The sequence below is a fragment of the Geospiza fortis genome, unplaced genomic scaffold (genome assembly GCF_000277835.1).
Source record: "Geospiza fortis unplaced genomic scaffold, GeoFor_1.0 scaffold396, whole genome shotgun sequence".
In the NCBI taxonomy this organism is placed as follows: domain Eukaryota; kingdom Metazoa; phylum Chordata; class Aves; order Passeriformes; family Thraupidae; genus Geospiza; species Geospiza fortis.
Genome location: NW_005054345.1, coordinates 3,145,674 through 3,163,791, shown reverse-complemented (window position 1 = coordinate 3,163,791; position 18,118 = coordinate 3,145,674). Strand labels below are relative to the sequence as shown.

The window sequence follows — 18,118 nt, the reverse complement described above, 5'->3', positions numbered from 1 at the left end:
AAAGGTTGCAATTTAAATATAGATATATATTATTTAAATTGTATAAATATATACAATTTAAACTTGCTGGGACAACCTTTTAATTCTTTCTTTCTTTATTTTTTTAATCAGTATTATCTATTTATAGGAACTTCTGTAAGAAATGTTTGGTCTTGGACCATGCTGAGGACTTGTAAGGGCTGCAATGTAAAAAAATATTACATGCTAACAATAAAGAGCAATAACTGTAAAACAACAAAGTCAAATTTTGGATGTAGAATTTAAAATGGTGACATCTGGGGCCTTTGTGCATTGTCCACAGCTTCTGCCTGCAGAATATCTCTCTGAGCTGACTGGGAGTCATGCCCTGCTCCTTGGCACTTTCCATCTTTCTGCTTGTAAATATGACCAGTAAAACATGGCATTTACTGTTCTGCATGCAATAAATGTGTCTAATTAGAATATGGCAGAGGAGAGGACTTAAAAATCTGTGTATGATTCTTAAAAGGTATTTATAGACCCTGGTACTTCAGAAGGGAAACAATAACACATTTCATGGACATGTGGCAGCTAGCAAAATGTAAATGTCAGAAGAACCTACTTCCTTAATTACATCCCTTATTGACTATTGTAATTCATTCATTATTGGCCTTCCAAACTGGGCCCTGGGCAGTTTGGATGGTTCACAGTGCTCCACAGGGATTTTTAATAGCCACAAGCCTCTGGATTTCTCTTCTTTAGATGCTCAGTTTGCTGGATGAGGGTTTTAAAAGCCTTAGGTATCACGGCAGTGTTGTCACTGTGGAAAAAAAAAGAACCCAAAAGGCAAAATGTGGGTGTGATTGTGCATATTGTGAAGTCTTGGGGATCTAGAGGTTTGAAATTTCTCTTCTTTCACCTGGGAAAGGGAAAAGCTCTGAGTGCAGCCTGCTTGTTGTCAGGATATGCAGCAACTGCCTTGTGAGAATTCTGACCCTAATGGGCATGAAGATGAAATAAAGCTATTCCAGACACATTAACTAAACTGAAATAATTTGTGCAATTTTGTTGTAGCTGTAATTTTTATTCAGTGTGAAAAAGGGTAAAAAGTGGATTGCTTTCAAAAAGGCAGAAAATGAGATTTTATGAGTTTAGTGATAGTCCCATTTGGCCTCCTGATGTTTAATCCAAGCACCCCAGGACTGAGTTAAGAAAGGGAAGTGCTGCTTACATGCATTCTGCATTATGGTATAACAGTGATAAATAACACTTCCAAACAGTAAATATTAGGAATATGAATGTATTCCCAGTTACCATTTGGCTTCCATTGCATATGGGGGTGGGTACTCTGTCTACAGAGCTGTTGTAGTAAAAATTCCTATGCCAACACTTCTAGTTTTTACTAATTTCAATGTTTGGTATGCTTAACCAAAATTTGGGATGGATTTTGCTAAGAAGTTGAAAGTCAGTGTATTTGTTGTTCTGAATCCTGTTATATTGTGGAGCTGCACATCATCTCTCCGCTATTGTCCCACAGCAGAAAACTCCAAGTATACAGTTATATTGGGATTTTTTTGCCTGTATTCACTACCCTTTTGTGATCCAGATAAATGAATCTCCAGCAGAGCCACATTGCTTTTTCTCCAGCCGCAATTTAGTCTTATAAGAAGAGCACCCAAAATACAGAGTTGCGTGCAAGTCCTGGTGGTTTTAAGCCAGGTTAATGCATCACACAGTAGAAGAAAATTTCAGGCCCATTTTCAGCACACCTGGAATTACAATGGCAGGATTTCAGACTGCTTGGGAAAGGATTTAGCAGGAGAAGTGCTGACATAATAATAGCACAGGCAGCTGAGATGCTCTGAAACCTCCCCGGAGAGCAGTGGGGGACATTCAGCAGGTGCCAGAACAGAAAGTTACATCCCCCCTTTGAAATCCACTCTTTTTTTCCTGGAGATAGCTGGGAAGCATTACACCCCAGGACTGCTGGCGATTTTCCTTCCTATTCAGAGCATTTTTATCTGGTGGGCTGCTCTGCAATTTTGTGTTTGCCCTGGTAGGAGCAATAGCACTGTCGCTGCTCCTGAATTCCTGTGCTGCCTCCTGGGCTCTCCTGTTGTGGGGGCAGATGGAAGGGGGGCAGGTGTCCTTCACTGTCAAGGGTAATTAGAGGGGAAAACTACAGGAAAGGGTTGCTTTTAAATGTACATGGAGTTTGCAGGGTGATAGTAATAGATACTTATTGAAGTAAAGTCATTGGGTGATGTTCTGCCTTCAGGAGCACAGGGAAGTCAGCAAGAGCATTGTTCACTCTGATAGTCCATGGGGATGAATGAATACCTTTTTTATCCCTCTTAGTTTATGTAATGAGGTCCCTGTGGAAGGAGAAGAGGCAAGGCCACTGCCACTGGATGCCAAACACAAATACTTGCTTTCATCCTACTCTTTCAGTTGAATAAGCCATAAATTTCACATACCACTAGATCTTTGCTTAGTACAAAAACAACTGCTTGTAAAAGTTGTCTTCCCAAATGAGATCTGACCTTTCTGGTGGGTGCTCTGTGTGCTCAGCATGTGGCAGCCCATGTGTCAGGGGAGCCCAGGGGCTGGAACAGCATCTCCTGAGGTGCTCCCAGCACGTGGTGGCAATTGTGGAATTACAGCAGTGCCTCTTGTGTCCTTCAATTCTAGCATGCTACCTCTCTCTGCTGTTAATACTTCCTAATCCTTTGTGGCTCCCATCCTCATTCCACATCATGGTACTCCCAGTGAAACAGGCAGCAGCTTTCCTGCTGGCTTTAAAGGCAGCACTGTGAATAGGTGAGGCAGAACACTAATTAGTTGGAGTGCCCTGACATTTAAAGCAAATAAGAAATCTGGGTATCTAAAAATATTGCATATGGCTCCCAGCCCTGGCTCTGCATAGCTCGAAGTACTTTTTCTTTTGCTTTTTAGATAGTCAAAATACGGATTTGAATCCAGTTTTTTGATTATGTCCTTGCTTTTAAAAAGGCTGAGTTGGTTTGTAAGAGGTTTTATGTGCAGCCTTCTGCAATCTTTAATTAGCCAAATGCTTTCCTGTGAGTGACACAGGAATTTGGAAGTATTTTAAAGTGTCAGGCACATGTGAGCCTAACCTGTGCATGCACAAGGCTCAGTGCTGAGCAGTGCTGGGAGTGCAGAAATGAGTAAGTTCAGGTTTGATGGGGAGAAGAGAAGACCAGATATGTGCAGGAGCTGCAGAGGGGCGAGAGTGAAAGGGACAAGTAGGAAACAAGGCAGCATCCACAGCTGTGAAAGGCTTTGCTGCCTGCATTTCAGTAAAAGGTGAGGGCAGCACTGCCAGGGAGCTGTTCTGAAAGGCAGATCCTGTGTGTGACACCCATGGCCAGGACAGAAAAGTAAGGCAGGGAGAGAGAAAAGCCAACAGAGCTGATCTGTGCTCTCAGCTGTGTGGTCAGGTCTGAGTGTGGAGAGTTAATCAAAGTTTGCTTTTGGAGATTTCGATTAGCAGCAGAAGACTAAATCCAAACATTCATCCTGCTTTACATGAAAATGAGCAGGGAAGAAACAACTCTGGGCATGACAATGTGCAAATGGGAGCTGCAGGGATTGCTGTTGAAAGGTACCAGGGCAGAGCTTAAAAACAGTCTCCACTGCCCGAGCTGAAATACAGAATTCTTGGAACATGATGTGCCAAGCCCCTGCCTAGGGCAGCTTCAGGAGTTCCTACCTTGGGATAATGCAAGGGGAAAAGAAAAAGAAAATTGAGGAAAAAATTACCTGCAAGTTCTTTATTCTGCTTTAGAGTCTCTTTGAGGTTTGCCTTTTACATTTTATTTTATTCTTTTCTTAGAGCTCAAGTGCTGCACACACACTTGTCACGTTGCTACGGATGGTTGATATCCGAGGTGAAGTGTCTGCTGGGGGACCTGAACAAATGAAGGATTTATTGATGAATGATCCCATTTATGGGATTGTCTGAAGCTTGCTTATACGTGCAATTGTAACTCAGAGGAAAAGGCTTCATCTCTTTTTTTCTGTAGGAAAACTGAAAACAAAATGGTTTGGTCTTTATGGCCAGGATTGCTTGTTCATGATGCTGTTTCTGAATTGTAAAGCTCATCACTACAGGGTCATCTTTGGTGACACACAGGTACCCTAAGTCCATCATCAGCCACTGAAAGCAGTCTGTCATTGTCTTCTTGCTTCTGTACCTTGGTTAATTTCTGCTTATGAAATCACTTCTGTATTTGAACGATACCACGATGGTGTCATGTGAAATTCTCAACTGTTTTGCATCATTTTCAACTGGCTCATGAACACAACATACTGGTTGTACACAGCTTGTGAATTCATAGAATCCTTTTCTGCTCTTGTTCTTCCCTGCACCTGTGCTTTCTCTCAGCTCCCTTTAAAGTCTTACTAAATTAGGGAGAGTATCTGGGAGATAGATAGAGAAATACAAAATAAATCCCTCTTGTCCTTTTCCCCCTTTTCCAGTAAAGTTTCTTACATTGTGCAAGTAGATTTACAGTCCAAGCAAGTTTCTATTTGATGACTTTCCAGTGCAACTTAAATTTGAGTATGGTTTTTGTGATCTTTTCAAGCTCTGCTTTATAGGGGTTGCATAAGAAATCAAGAGAATCAGCGGCTGCCTCTCACTGAGGAGTTTTTCAAATCACAGGCTACAAGAAGAGGGTGGCTGGTAATGCTTGCTGAATCTGAAGCAGTTAAGATCTGACACAGCTAAAGCAAAAAAAATTACTTCCAAATCTCCCAGGAGTTGTATGAAAGAATTGCTTGTGCTGTTCATGTAAATCAAAAGCATTTCAGGAGGGTGAGGAATATTGGTGTAAAGGAACAAAAGAAGCTTGTAAAAAGTGAGGGCTGCTCAAAGGACATTCACAAGCTCTAAAGATGAACACAGTAAAAATATGGAGAGGTTCAGAGATGCTGCAGCAAACTGTCTCTTCACAGAATATTGTGCTCCCTGAAATTCAGGATTTAATCAATGATTCTCACAGAGTCTATCAGGAAAAAATACAAGGTGTGGTCAAAGGTGCTGCACTTGAGCTTTATGGAAAATTTGGCTTGAGAGTAGAGGGTAGTACTGGCATATTTATGGCTGTTTTGATCCACTGACCATTTTGCAGAGGGTGGTGTGGTGGGAGCTCAGGGGGAATGCCCTCGGATGTGTTACAGCCCTGGGAATCCCACAGTGACCACTGAGGGACTCTGCCATCCCAAAGACTGTCACAGTGACTTACAGGCAAGGGCTGTTCCTTGTACAGCACACTGAAACAGTGAGATGGCAACATAAAGCAATGCCCTGCAGCCTGTAGGTGCTCCTTGCTGATGGAATTTGGGGCATGTTGCACTGCTGAGCTGATGGGGCCACTGACTTCAGTATCAAGGATGAAGTCTGCTGCTTCTTGGTTTGGCTGTGCAAATCCTTTGCTTTAACCATCCTGATAGAGCAATGGCTGTGTCAGGTGCAGAACAACAAGGAAATAGTACAAGGCTCATGGGAGGCCCAGCATCTCAGCTTCAGTGTAGCACATCTGTCTTTCCAAAGCTCTCTGAAAATGTTTCCTTGCCCTTTAGGATTTTCTTTGTCCCGGAACAAAATTTGCAAGTGCATATTTAAAAGATGACTTGGGCTTCGTAGTAATTGGACAAGGGTTTTGGGTTTTAGCTACTTTCACTGCTGATACAATAAAAAATTGAAAAGCCTTTGAAGTGAAGATGGGAAATTTGCCATATGTGTGTTCCAGTTTTGTTTTGCCCCTTTCCAAATTCATATATCTAATAAATGGATCTTCTGCATGAGCAACTTAGCATTTGCTTCTGAAGACAATGACCAATAACTAAATTCATATCTGGTCTTTGTCAGACATTATTACAAATTATGAGAGCTGGACAGAACTTTATTACCTTCGTGCTGTTCTCTTTTCACAAATTAGGTTCTTGGAGCATCCAGCCAGCTCGATATCAGAGATCCATTCATCACAATTAGGCTGCTGTGCTGGCAGAGCCATGTCCTGCTGCCTTAATTGACTGGGGTTGGGGACAGGGCCACACCAGCTGAGAGCATCACTGGGTGTGTCTGTCACAGAGGCACCCACAAGGGCACTTGCCTTTGCTCTCTTTGGAATTTCCCACTCTGGCTCCCCAGATGAGATAAAGGCAGGACCAGGATGCTTTTTTCATCAAGCAATGGGAATGGTGAGGGTTAATTTGGATTTTAGCTGTGGCCCAAGTACCCTTTTAAGCTCTTTTTTTCCTGAGTCCAACCAAACAGGCTCTTAGCTGGGGTGCTCCTGGGAAGTACTTGCCTTTATTTAGGATAGAGTGTACAGGTAGAGCTTTGCGTAGCCTTGGACTTGAGCAGGTTCTTATCCTCACACAGGATCTTGCTCACTGACTCTGCTCCCTCCTGACTCAGCTGCTAAACTCAGGAAGTCACATAATCTGGGTTTTTTTTGCTTCAGTCTCCTCGGCTGCAGGAAGAGAATGGCTCTTACAAGTTTGTTATTGTTATTAAAAGGAAATTAAATTTACACTTCTCTGGGTGCTGTGCTGTGTCACAGCCAGACGGCTGCCCCCCTGGAGGGACTGAGTCTGCAAGAGCTGGGGCTAAATCTGTTTTGATTCTTCTCTTTATCAGCACCATATTTCATGTGCCCCTTTGTGCTACACAGACCAAGCTTTGATCTGCATATAATCTCAAAGTGAGCTTTTTTGTGCCAAGTGTTTTTATTGCAGAGCTTGTGCGCTGAGATGCCTTTTAGTAGCTGGCACTTGGAAAAGTCTTTCCTCAGGTTATTGTCTGCAAAATCAGTGTGTGTGGAGGAAGCACGGGGATTAGACAGATTTATTTTCTTCTCATTGTGAAGCCATCCTTACAGGCTGCCATCTGAGAGGGCCCTTCAGGCTTGGGGAACACTCTGGAGGTTACATTTTCCTTTTCTGCTCCTGTTCTTGGGATGGGGTATTTTTGCAGAAGTCCATAATCTGTTGTTCAGCCTACATTCCATGAGTGGCTCTGGCTCAGACAGACTCAGGACTGGACTGTTCATTTTCAGTCTCCTTCAGAGGGAAAGTTCAGCCTCCACTCCATGGTTTTTTTTCAGTTTATGCTCTTCTGTGACCAGGACTGATCATGTTGGCCAGTGCTGGGAAATGCCTCCCAATACTGTAATCTCCATAATTGCAAGGGGTTTCCAGTGGGTTTTGCTTTTCAGGTTTTCATATCTGACATTTCTTTTTGAAAGCTGAGTTGCAATGCTGTTTTTTTTCAAAACTCCTTGCTCTTCTTGTAGGAATTCAGTATTGTGATAATTTGCTAAGCCTAAACTCTACAGCTCTCTTCCTTTCCTAGATCAAACCTGATAAAATTTTCCACATGTTGCAGTAAATGTTTATATAACAGATTTTTTTTTTGGCTATCAAGTGTTTCCTCACACTACGCACTATCACATTTAAGGCAGATTACAGTGATCTGTCATATATTGTTTGTTCTGTCCCCTCTCCATGGGCAAGTGACTGAAGTGTTCATGACAGTAGGGAAGGGCTGTCAGATGGGAAATAAGATGTTTCTCAGTCACCCTGTGCTGTGTCCAGTAGTAATTTGCAGGGAGTTTGAAGTTGTTGTCAGCTGTAGCTCTGAAATAACACTGAGCTGTCTCCTCTCTGCTATTTCACATGAAACTGAGAATTTTTGCAGTGGTTGTTTCATTTCCCCATCTGCTCATCCCCTGCCTTATCTCATGAGGCTGATGTCTTGCCACCCCATCTGCCATCCAAATACCAAGTACCAGAAAACAACACGAGAAAGTTTGTGATGCAAATGCAATTTATTGATGTGTTTTTCATTTCACTCTGACATTTGAGACTGTTGACTTTTCCTCCAAATTGTATGTACACAGTCCCACTGAAATGCACTTTTCTCTCGAGGGAGAGGAAGTGGAAGGGTTCACAACTGCTTGAGAGGTATCCATGCACCTTAATGAGAAAAAATCTCTGTCAGGAAGAGGTTTGGGGGTTTGGGTGGTGTTTTTTTAGCTGTCTACATACAGGGACTACTGTCCATCTCCTAAAACTTTCAGAAGTTACAAAACTAGATTTGAATCTGCAGTAGAGAATTCAGGTGTTTCATGTCATGGAATGGTTTGGGTTGGAAGAGGGCCTTAAAGATCACCTAATTCCAACCCTGATGCCATGGGCACCTACAGGACTGTGGGATGTGTATGGTGGGGATGAGCAGCTCCACTCCACCTCTGCTAAGTCCGTTTTAAGGGAACAGCAGAGAAGCATTGCAGCACAAACACAGCGATTACGGAAATGCTTGTGGCGTGTTGTTGTCCCCGTGATCCCTGCAAATGTCAGCTGAAACAAACAGGAGTTGTAAGGAAATGGTCACGAGGAGCATTGGACCAGGTGCTGCATGTTGAGCCGTGTTAAGGAGCACAGCAGCCTCCTGGGTGCAGTGAAGGAGAACCATCTGTGCCACCCAGTGTTTTCCTGCAGCAGGGAGATAAAATTCACCTCAGAGCCACTCACATCTTCTGCAATTCACTGTTTTCCCTGGATGTGTTGCAGTAAGCAATGGTCAATGTCCTGCCACACTTGGGGCTTGCTGAGCTACTTGGTGTAAGGCTTTACCGTTCATTTTCCCTGTTTGCTTCAATTTCTGTGATTTTTTTTCCCATGGTCTTCCTAAAAACATAGAGCCTGGTTTCCTTATCTGCTGCTGAGCAGTCCCAGTTGGAACAGGGGGGACTTGCAGCATGGCTGAAACTATGGCCCATGAAGTTATTTTATTATGAATCCATTAGGGACTCTGCAGTTTGGTGAGTAACTGAGGTGTTCAGGGAGTTTATACAGGCAAAATGTTTCATTGCTTATTCCAGTGTGAATAGGCAGGAATAGGCTTGGTCCATGTGCGCCCCACATCCCAGCATCCATAGTGGAGCTCCCAGTTGGTCCCAGCTCTCTGAAACCAGGCTCAGCTTGCAGTTACTCCAGGTGACAGGCTGTGCAACTCCAATCCCTGTGAGACTTGTCCTGCTGGATGTAATACTGTGTGGAACAAGCCTCCTGCTTGTGGTGGGGCAGCTTTTCCAGGAGGATTTGCAGCTTGCAGGATATTTTTTGTTGTTGTTGTTGTGGCTCTTAACACTGTGCCCCAGGCTCCACTAAATAGACAACCTCATTAAAAGAGAAATAGCGATAGTAAAGCAGTGACTTTCTCATGCCATCTAACTCACATTTTTGACATGATTGCTGGACCCTCCAAGTACTTAATTGATTGACTTAATTGATTTAGTGGCACTGGAGGCTACAGCATGGAAATAAAGGGGCAAGATGAGGATAAGGGGTGAAAAAATTTATGATAGGTGCCAAGCAGCCTGAGGGAAATTAGAAATGCTACAGATCTCAGAGGCAGCTAAATCAATTCAGTGTGATGTACAGGGAGCGACCTGGGGGAAGAGGAGAAGCAGGGGATGGAATGGAGAAAAGGAGAGGGAACAATGGCTGGTGAGAGACCAGAGTAAACTTAAGGGGAAGAGGAAAGGCAGCAGCCTTGGTGCACATGGGTATTTTGGACTTTTGAGTTTAACACCAGGCAAAAACTTCTTAGTATATAAATAAAATATAACAATGCCATTATGTTTAGCCTAAGAAAAAGAACTCATGCATCACAAGAATGTCTTGTTACCCAGTTTGAGACTTTATCTGTGCTTCCATTTAAAATCTCCAACATTTGCAACAGTGACTAAAGTCACAGGAGACCTAAAATAATTTGGAGGCTGTGGATTTTGTTAACAACTGAAACTTAAATGTTAAATTACTTTCTAATCTCTGCAATATGTAATTGACTGTGTTGAACCATAATACAAATTAAGTCTTCTCTATAATTTGTTCTGTTGTGCTGCAGTGCTCCAAAACAATTTGGTACCTCACTTAAGGATTGGTAAATGATTTGTAGCAGCTCTCAGAATAAAAACTTCAAATAGTGTGTGATGGAATCCATCAGTATTGGCATACAGGGGTGTCAGAAATACCCCTGAGTTGAGAAATAATTATTCTATGTGGTTGTGGCCACCAGTAACAGGATTCTGGTCTTGCATTTTACGGTGGTGAATCTCTCCTGACTGCAACAGGAGCCCCATTTCTGCTGTGCAGGAGCCAAAAGTCAGACACTCAGTAAATAGTGCTTAGAATGGATGATTGGAATATGTAGAAAGGACACATGAGGTGAACTGAGGGCTGTGAAAACACAGGTGTGTTTATATCTACATTTGAGTACAGATGTGTGCGTGCACCACTGCATTTCACATGTGTGTTGTAACTCAGTGTCCTTCAAACAAGTGAAAAGCTCTCCCTAAACTCTCCATCCAGTAAAACGCAGAAAAGGATATTTTCAGTCACCTTTACTTAATTTCTGTTTCTATTGATACAGTGTGTAAAATATCATAACTGTTGGAAATGTAACGATTTTTGAACAGTGAATGTGGATTCCCAAATAAATTGGAGTATCTCTATCTTCTCTCTTACCTTGTGGGTGATACTCTTCCATGGTAGAACAATTTTCAGATTTAATTCCACGATGAAGGCATCTGATCACAGTTTAATTTCAGTGCAAAACGCTGCCTGGCAATCAATAAAGCAATGTCAGAGAACTTTGATTTAATAGGAGCCAGAGATAACGTTCCCTGTCATATGCAGAATAGAGAGATGGGAACATTTCATTTCATCCTAACAGATAGCATGTAACTCGGTTTTCAAAAAAACCTAATAAATCAATATCCCTGTATTATCTAAGTAAGATCCCATCATTAATTTTAAACGCTCAACACGTCAGGAGAGTCTGAAGTGCACCTTCAGCTGAGCCCCGTTCTGCCTGCAGTCACTGGCAACACTTAACTGCCATGAGCAAGCAATCTTGATATGGGGACATTAAGAGCCATTTACTGTGAAATGAAAATGAAACATGTCCAGTCTTTTGTTTTATATGGAGCCATCCATCTCTTGCAGGCTGCCTCTCCTTTCAGATCCCACTCCCTGCCCTGCAGCATTCCCGTCACTCGCCCTGAGCACCCTCAGCATTTCCCTGCCACACACAGACATCCTCCCTCCTTCTGCTTTTCAAAACTTCAACTTTCTCTTTTTTAAAAACTCCAAAAATAACCGCTTGTTTAGAGATTGCCTGGATACCATGCTGGTTTTCAACATGTGCTTTTTCTCAAAGCCAGCACGAATCTGGACCTCCAAAGAATTCTCTGTGAGGCTTTGCCTGCTCTCAGAAATAGCATTATCCCTAGATGATACAAGAGTAGGTCAATATATCAGAAGGTAGAAATTGAAACTAATAGATTGTTTTAGAAAAGCTTTACAGGGACATTTTTTAGTGGAAATACTTCTCTGTTACTTTGATAATAAAATGCTGTTTAGTGCAAAGTGTGAAAGATTTTGGCACTGCAAGAGATAATTCTAAGAGCCTCAGATTCATGTCCTGACTCTGGACAGAGTTTTGCTCACACAGTTAAAATTAAGTCTTTTTATTATTACAATTCACCAAAGTGGGATTTTAAGTAAAATGTGGACTTTTGCATTCAGCATTGATTTCCAGTTGAATAATTACATTTACATTCATTTTCTGAGGGAAATAAGTATTTGGAGCTGCGTTACTCCTTGAAGTGAAGTCTCTTGCACTGGCTGTTGCTGATTTTTGTGGAGATAAGGCAGGTCTGGTACTGATTCCTTGAGGTATTGGAGATCTCAGCTGGAGCTCTGCAGGTCAGCCTGGCCTGGGAGTCACCCTGTGTGAAGCTACAGGTTTCTGCAGCCCCTGCTTATTTCTGTACCAAGAAATACTGATTCTGTGCCTTGCATGCTGTGTAGGTAGAAGCTAGGTAATACATTTTTTTTATTTAATTATGTTTCACTTAAAGATACTTAGAAAAATCATCAGTGGAAGCTTTTAGTCAACCTATAAAAGCAAGTCAAATTTGGTTAGATTTTGAGGAAAAAAGAGGCTTAAAGAGTTAAGATATTAATAGGTTTTCATATCAGAATGTGTTGGGATCCAGATAAAGTGGTGAAGGAGAATAATGCTGCTTTTTAATCAAACATTCTGATGGATATTCTCTACTGTTGTTTGTTTTTTTTTAGCTACTCCAGCATCACCACGCAGTTCATGAAATTTCCTACATTGCAAAGGATATCACAGACCACCGAGCGTTTGGATACGTGTGTGGAAAGGAGGGGAATCATAGATTTGTGGCAATAAAAACAGCCCAGGCAGTAAGTATCAAATCACTGTCATTTTCTGCCATGTTGCCAGCTGAAAAGCCATTTGTGAGGAGCTGTTCAAGAGGCTGCTCTTGGGTTGTTTATGATTGTGCTAAACTGGTCACAAGTGTCTGTGTGGATCTTAAATAGCAAATTAATGGAACCAGCTTGGGCAAAAGGGAATGTGTTTCATTGTTCCCAATTTTTTATTATGTGTTTTGTTGTAATTAATTATTGTTTACCTTTCTTGCTAAGCTAGACTGGATGAAGATAAATTTGCTTATGTTCCTATACTCATGGAAACCCACATTGTGTGTACTCTACTGTAATTTCAGTGGGTGAGAAACCACTAATAAATATGCCTTTACATTCATCCATGTGCCTTTTATATTCATAATGCTTTTTTATATTCATAACTATAATTATCATTAATTTTCAAAGCAGGAATTAACCCAGGGCTGGGTGCTGAAATAGAAATTAATTCTATGTTAAGTTCCATTGTGGAGGTGCTCTATCAACAGGATGGGATAAGAGGTGTTTATTTTCCCCTAGAGAAATTCTCCACCCTGTTTTTGCTTCCTTAGGCTGAACCTGTAATCCTGGACTTGCGGGACCTATTTCAGCTCATCTACGAACTGAAACAAAGGGAAGAAATGGAAAAAAAGGCACAAAAGGACAAACAGTGTGAGCAGGCGGTATACCAGGTACACCAATAAGCTTAGACTACTGCCACCAAAATTTGGGTTTGGAGTTTCCCCCCCCAAGTTGCTCCAGAGAGGCTCTGAGCATCCTCAGCACTTCTGACAGCAGTGGGTTTGAGCAGTGCTGGCTTCCCAAGGAGCAGCGTGAGCCCAGCAGCCATCCTGAGCCCAGCCTAGGATTAAACTGAGCTGAAAGCTGTCCCTGGGGTGTGCTGAACCTGGTTAGCAGCTGGAAATGATCCCCTCATTTCCTGCTTAGTGTTTCTTCTCGTTCAGAAGGAAAACTTCAATGAAGGGTCAGTGTTGTAAGCCGGGCTTTAAGTGTTGCAAGTCAGGCTTTAAGTGTTGTAAGCCAGGTTTTAAGTGTTGTGAGCCAGGATTTAAGTGTTGTGAGCCAGGATTTAAGTGTCTCATACTTTAGGGGAGATTCAATATACTTCTGAATGTGTGTGTTTGAATCAAGTCAAACAAGGTGCAGATTGTTAAACTCGGATGGAGCTTGAATAAAGTTACTTTGTACCATAATGTGGCTTTATCTGTATCCTAAAGAATGAAAACTATGAACTTACCTGCCCATATTGCTTACTCCTTTGCTGTCCTTTAATTTCTGAATACAGTTCTTTTATCTCTGCTGTTTGTGTTCTTTGCTTTTACTGCCTGTCCTCTTACTTTGCTGTAGACAATTTTGGAAGAAGATGTAGAAGATCCTGTATACCAGGTAATTTCTGAAGCTGTATGGCCTTGGAGTTTCAGAAATGACTAGATACATGTTATCTTCAAACACAGCCAAAAATCTTGAACAAGATGTTTTGAAATTTACTAAGAGAGGTCTTGTGAGAAACCTTTAAAACCTCCACAGAAAGTAGCATATTTAGAGATGAAGCTGTAAGTAATAGCACAATATGTCTGTATAGAATGGAATGTTTCAGTTGGCATATAGAAATATTAGATGAAATATGTCATAAATGCTACTTTAAATGCGGTGTGTGTATCCAGATTTTAAGTTTCAAAATGAGATTTGTCATCATTTTTTAATACAAGCTCTTAACTGAAAAGGGAGCTACTCTGAGAATTAGGGAAGGTGGCATCTTGTTCTCATAGTAATAAGTTGACATTTTGTTTTTGTTTTCTGTGGAGCCAGAATTTAATTCAGAGGGTGAATATTTGGGCAAAAAAAATCCTACAGTAGCATTGATGTTGTAACACACTCCCTTGTTGGTGTTTGAGCTATGATTTAATAATAGATCTGAAATTTAAGTCTTGCTCCATCCAAGAAAAATGTCTGGGAGCAAAGATGATTATCAGAAATGTGTCAATATATTCATGTCCAATACCCTGCTGAGTGTGAAGAAGAAAAAGATGTAATTTCATTCTCATGTTTTTGTGCTGAAACAAAATATGTGATAGTTTACTTTTTTTTTCCTGGGGATTCTGTGTTCTTCCACTTAGGCACATCAGTGGGAGTCACACTGAGAGGATCCAATTCAACCATTAGTGAATATTGAACAGTGCCTAAGGTGCAGCAAGGAAGATGATAAGAGTCAGGATGCCCTAAATTGCTGTTCAGCTATTATAATGTCAGGAGTTCTGTTCTGTACTGTTCACAATAAAGCAAGAACCTGAAAATGAAAAAGTGTTGTGCCAGCCTTTTGCCATGTGGCCTGTTCCACACACACCAGCCCGTTCTCCCAGCTTGGATTTAGCACTTTTATTCATAGACAATAAATATATGTGGAAATAATTGCCATTATGTAAAAGAGGCAAAATTCACGTTGCCTTCAGAAAATTAATACCGGGCCACAGGCAGCCTCCCTGGCGAGGAAGAATTAGGGAGTTGCTCTAATGATCATTAAGAGGAGATTTAGGCCTGTTCATGAAATATGAAACAACCTTTCCTGGTGCTTCCCAACAAACCAGTTGTCCTGCTGCCAGCCTGTGCTTTGAAGTTGTTTCTTTAATGCGTGCCTTTGTTTTGACGTGGAATTCCAAACGGCCTTTTTCCCTTCTGTTTCATCTCTGACTGTCCCTCTCTGGCGCTGCTGCCATAGTACATTGTGTTTGAGGCTGGACACGAGCCCATCCGTGAGCCTGAAACGGAGGAAAACATTTATCAGGTATAAAACCTCTCCCCTCGCTGAAAGTGCATCTCATACATAGCTCATAGCTCGTAGTTTTCATCCATCACCAACACTGTCTTGGCATTTCATTCTGGTGACATTATCTGCCCAGTCACAATGTGATTTTTCTGTTGTTTGTCATATCAGCTTCTGCGAATTGCTACTAACTTTGTCAACTCACAAACTTTTGAGTACACCATATGAGGTGATAAATGGAGATTCTCTCTTTTTTTTTCCTGTTAATTTTTTTGAAATTTTTTACACCTATTCTGAGAAACATGCTGAAGATGTTTTGTTGGCAGGCCATCCAAGCAATTCCTAGAAATTTCAGTGGTGCTGCTCTTGGTTCTCTTGTCTAACCAAGGAAATAACTGAGCAAAACCTCAGAGCTCTCAAGGGATATCCCCCCAGACCAGGGAAACTATTTTCAGAGTGCATATGTTATGTTAAAAGCCCAAGCTCACATTCTTCACACTGACAAAAAGCTGCATTGAAAGCAATATAAAATAATCTTTTGTCGTTCAATTTATCCTCAAGGGATCAGTACGAGGTTTATTAAAATATAATGTAATTCATTTTGTATCACATACTAGAGGCAAATCTGAGGATAGACAGAGATCTTTGTGTGCTGTGAGAAAACTGGGGTTCGAGGAAATTGTTCAGTGTGCAGGGGAAGGAGTTTCAAGCAGTGATTAAGCATTGCATCCAGCTGGACTAGAGGTTGATCTGTTTATAGGAAAAGATTGTAAGGTAGGCAGGAGCAAGGATAGAACAAAAAGGAAAAAAAGGGAAAAGCATTAAGTAATGAGAAAATGTGGGAAGAGAATAGAAAAAATGAGATGCTAGTGTAGCTGTAAGCTAAAATAAAAAGCTGATTGGGAAAGAGAAATGCAAGTTAAACGTTGGAAAATGACATCTTATAGATGCCATCAGAAGGTTATTAATATGAGATTCATTTAATTTCTCCCTGCTGCTCCCCTGGCACCATGCACACTCAAAAATGCAGCTTTTTGCGTCTCCACACCAAGACATGCAAAGCTCTCACTCAAGGTGAGAGTCTGCCTAAGGCTGAACATTTTCAGTGTTGAAAGTTTGACTATTCTCAGCAAATGTTAAAAAATTGCTAGTCTAGTTGTCAGGTTTGTGCTAGAAACAAAAATCCCATGAGAACTAGAATTGAGGGGAAAAAATGGTGATTATTGTTCATCAAAGTGTGGAGCTTTTAGTGACACTTCAAAGAATTAGAAGGTGGAAGGAGGCAAAATGGGGCTGTTGCTCCCAGTGTTTGTAGATCTTCCAGCAGTCATTGGTGGGTAGGGAAGAAGTTGGAACTGTGTTCTGAGGAATAGCCTGAAGAACTGCAGGACTCCTTGGGCAGTTTCTATTCCATCAAATGGAAATAGAAGGTGAAAAGCTGGCAGTGAGACCTTGTCTCATCTCAGGGTACTGCTGTCACTGTCCTCTTGAGTCACCAGAGAATTGCTCAAGGCTTCATTTGACAGCATCTGGATGTGATGAAGTGTTTCCTCCCAACGTGGTCACAGAAAACACCTGTGATTAATGTCTCATACTCTGGAAATTCACAGTCTAGCATTGTCCTCCTGTTTACTACTGAGTACAGCAAATGCTGAACTGGGGAGTTGGGAGTCATGTTTTGGTCTCCCTGTAACTGATGGATGCTGATGTGTCCCAGCTGCAGACTGGCCCATAGCCAAGGGCTTCCCAGCTCCCACAGGCTGCCTGAGTTCTTGGCTTCCACAAATATGGGTCTCCACACCTCAGATTTTACATTCAGATCCTGACAAAATTGTTTCTCTTACAAGATCTTGGTAATCTCAGAACCATCAGGCTACTGTTGAAAACAAAATTGAGAAAGATCCTCTTTTATATTTTTTTGTGCTTTTGGTTGATTGGTTGGCTTTTCGTTGTTTGGGGTTTTTTTTCTTTTAAATTTGATGCATATTTGTGGCAGCTTCTGTTATTTACTGTGAGGCCTTCCCCATAGCAGACATTGCTAATCATATATCTGCTCAATAACTTCACACAGCCTTGCTTCAGCCTCACCAAACCTTTCTGCTGGTGCTGCTCTGGCCTTTCATTTGCTGGCATGGAACAAATTCACTTCTCCCTTGGTGTAAGAGATTCCCAGCCCATGGGGAATTGCAGATGAAAGATACGTGCAGAAAGTGACAATTTCTATTTCTTTTTAGCATAATAGAGGTCACCACTTTCTTTTTAAGCATTCTTTCTCTGTCTGTCACCTTTCTTTGATACATTACCCCAAAGAGTGTCTGTGTCTGCTCTTCTAATGTTATCTATGTAAGTTGCTATAATTTGTTAGGCAAGGACTCAATCACTGAGCACATAACAACCCTCAGATTGCTTAATAGCAGCTCCTCTGCTGCCTGGTGTTCTGGAGAGGTGGAGATGGGATTTTGGGAGATGGTTTGGTGTTTGTGTGGCAGCCCTGGTCTCTGTGGAGAGACAAGTCCTGCTCCATGACGAGTTGACAATCCGAGATTGGGGGTTTAGGACTGTGGTGCTTTTATTGCTGCAAGATGCAAAGACATCCAGATGGTTCACAGCCTGTCACAGAGACAGAGCTGACAGCAGAAATAGAGCTGGTACCTCTTACTGGTGCTGCTAATCAAAGGAAAAACAGCAATTCCTTGCAGCCCCCAGAGTAAGCAGAGATGGAAACAAATGTGGTGGTGCACAGCAAGAACAGACAGCAGGTCAGGCAGCACTGAGTTGGGAGGGAGAAATGGCTTTCAGGAAAGTTCCTCTGTCTTCATGTGAGACTCAAGGAGCTCTTCTCTGAGTATAAATTGGAGTAGAAAAAGGGGGGTTGATAGTGCAGGAAAATGCTCAGTCCACAGTCAGCTCTGGATTAGGTCCAGATTGGGATGACTTCAGAGGAAGGTTGGAAGGAGAAAGAGGAGAATGGCTGAGAGGGAAAGATTTTGGAGAAAACAGAAAAAAATGTACACTGATGAAAGTTTAGAAACAGTTTATCTTTCCATATTTCTCCTCCTTTTGTGA

The 18,118-nt window shown here is 41.7% G+C and overlaps 1 protein-coding gene across 6 annotated transcripts in view; it reads left to right on the top strand.

The window, feature by feature from the left end:
• DAB1 (DAB adaptor protein 1) overlaps positions 1-18,118 on the top strand; it is a 213,941-nt gene that overhangs the window by 166,649 nt on the left and 29,174 nt on the right. For 4 of the 6 annotated variants that reach the window (XM_031058567.1, XM_031058570.1, XM_031058568.1 and 1 more), the window contains 4 exons: positions 12,139-12,270; positions 12,843-12,962; positions 13,639-13,677; positions 15,008-15,073. In XM_031058567.1, coding sequence (XP_030914427.1) covers positions 12,139-12,270; positions 12,843-12,962; positions 13,639-13,677; positions 15,008-15,073 — 357 coding nt within the window. The remainder of the gene's footprint in view (positions 1-12,138; positions 12,271-12,842; positions 12,963-13,638; positions 13,678-15,007; positions 15,074-18,118) is intronic. The other 2 variants (XM_031058571.1, XM_031058572.1) reach the window with 1 other exon arrangement.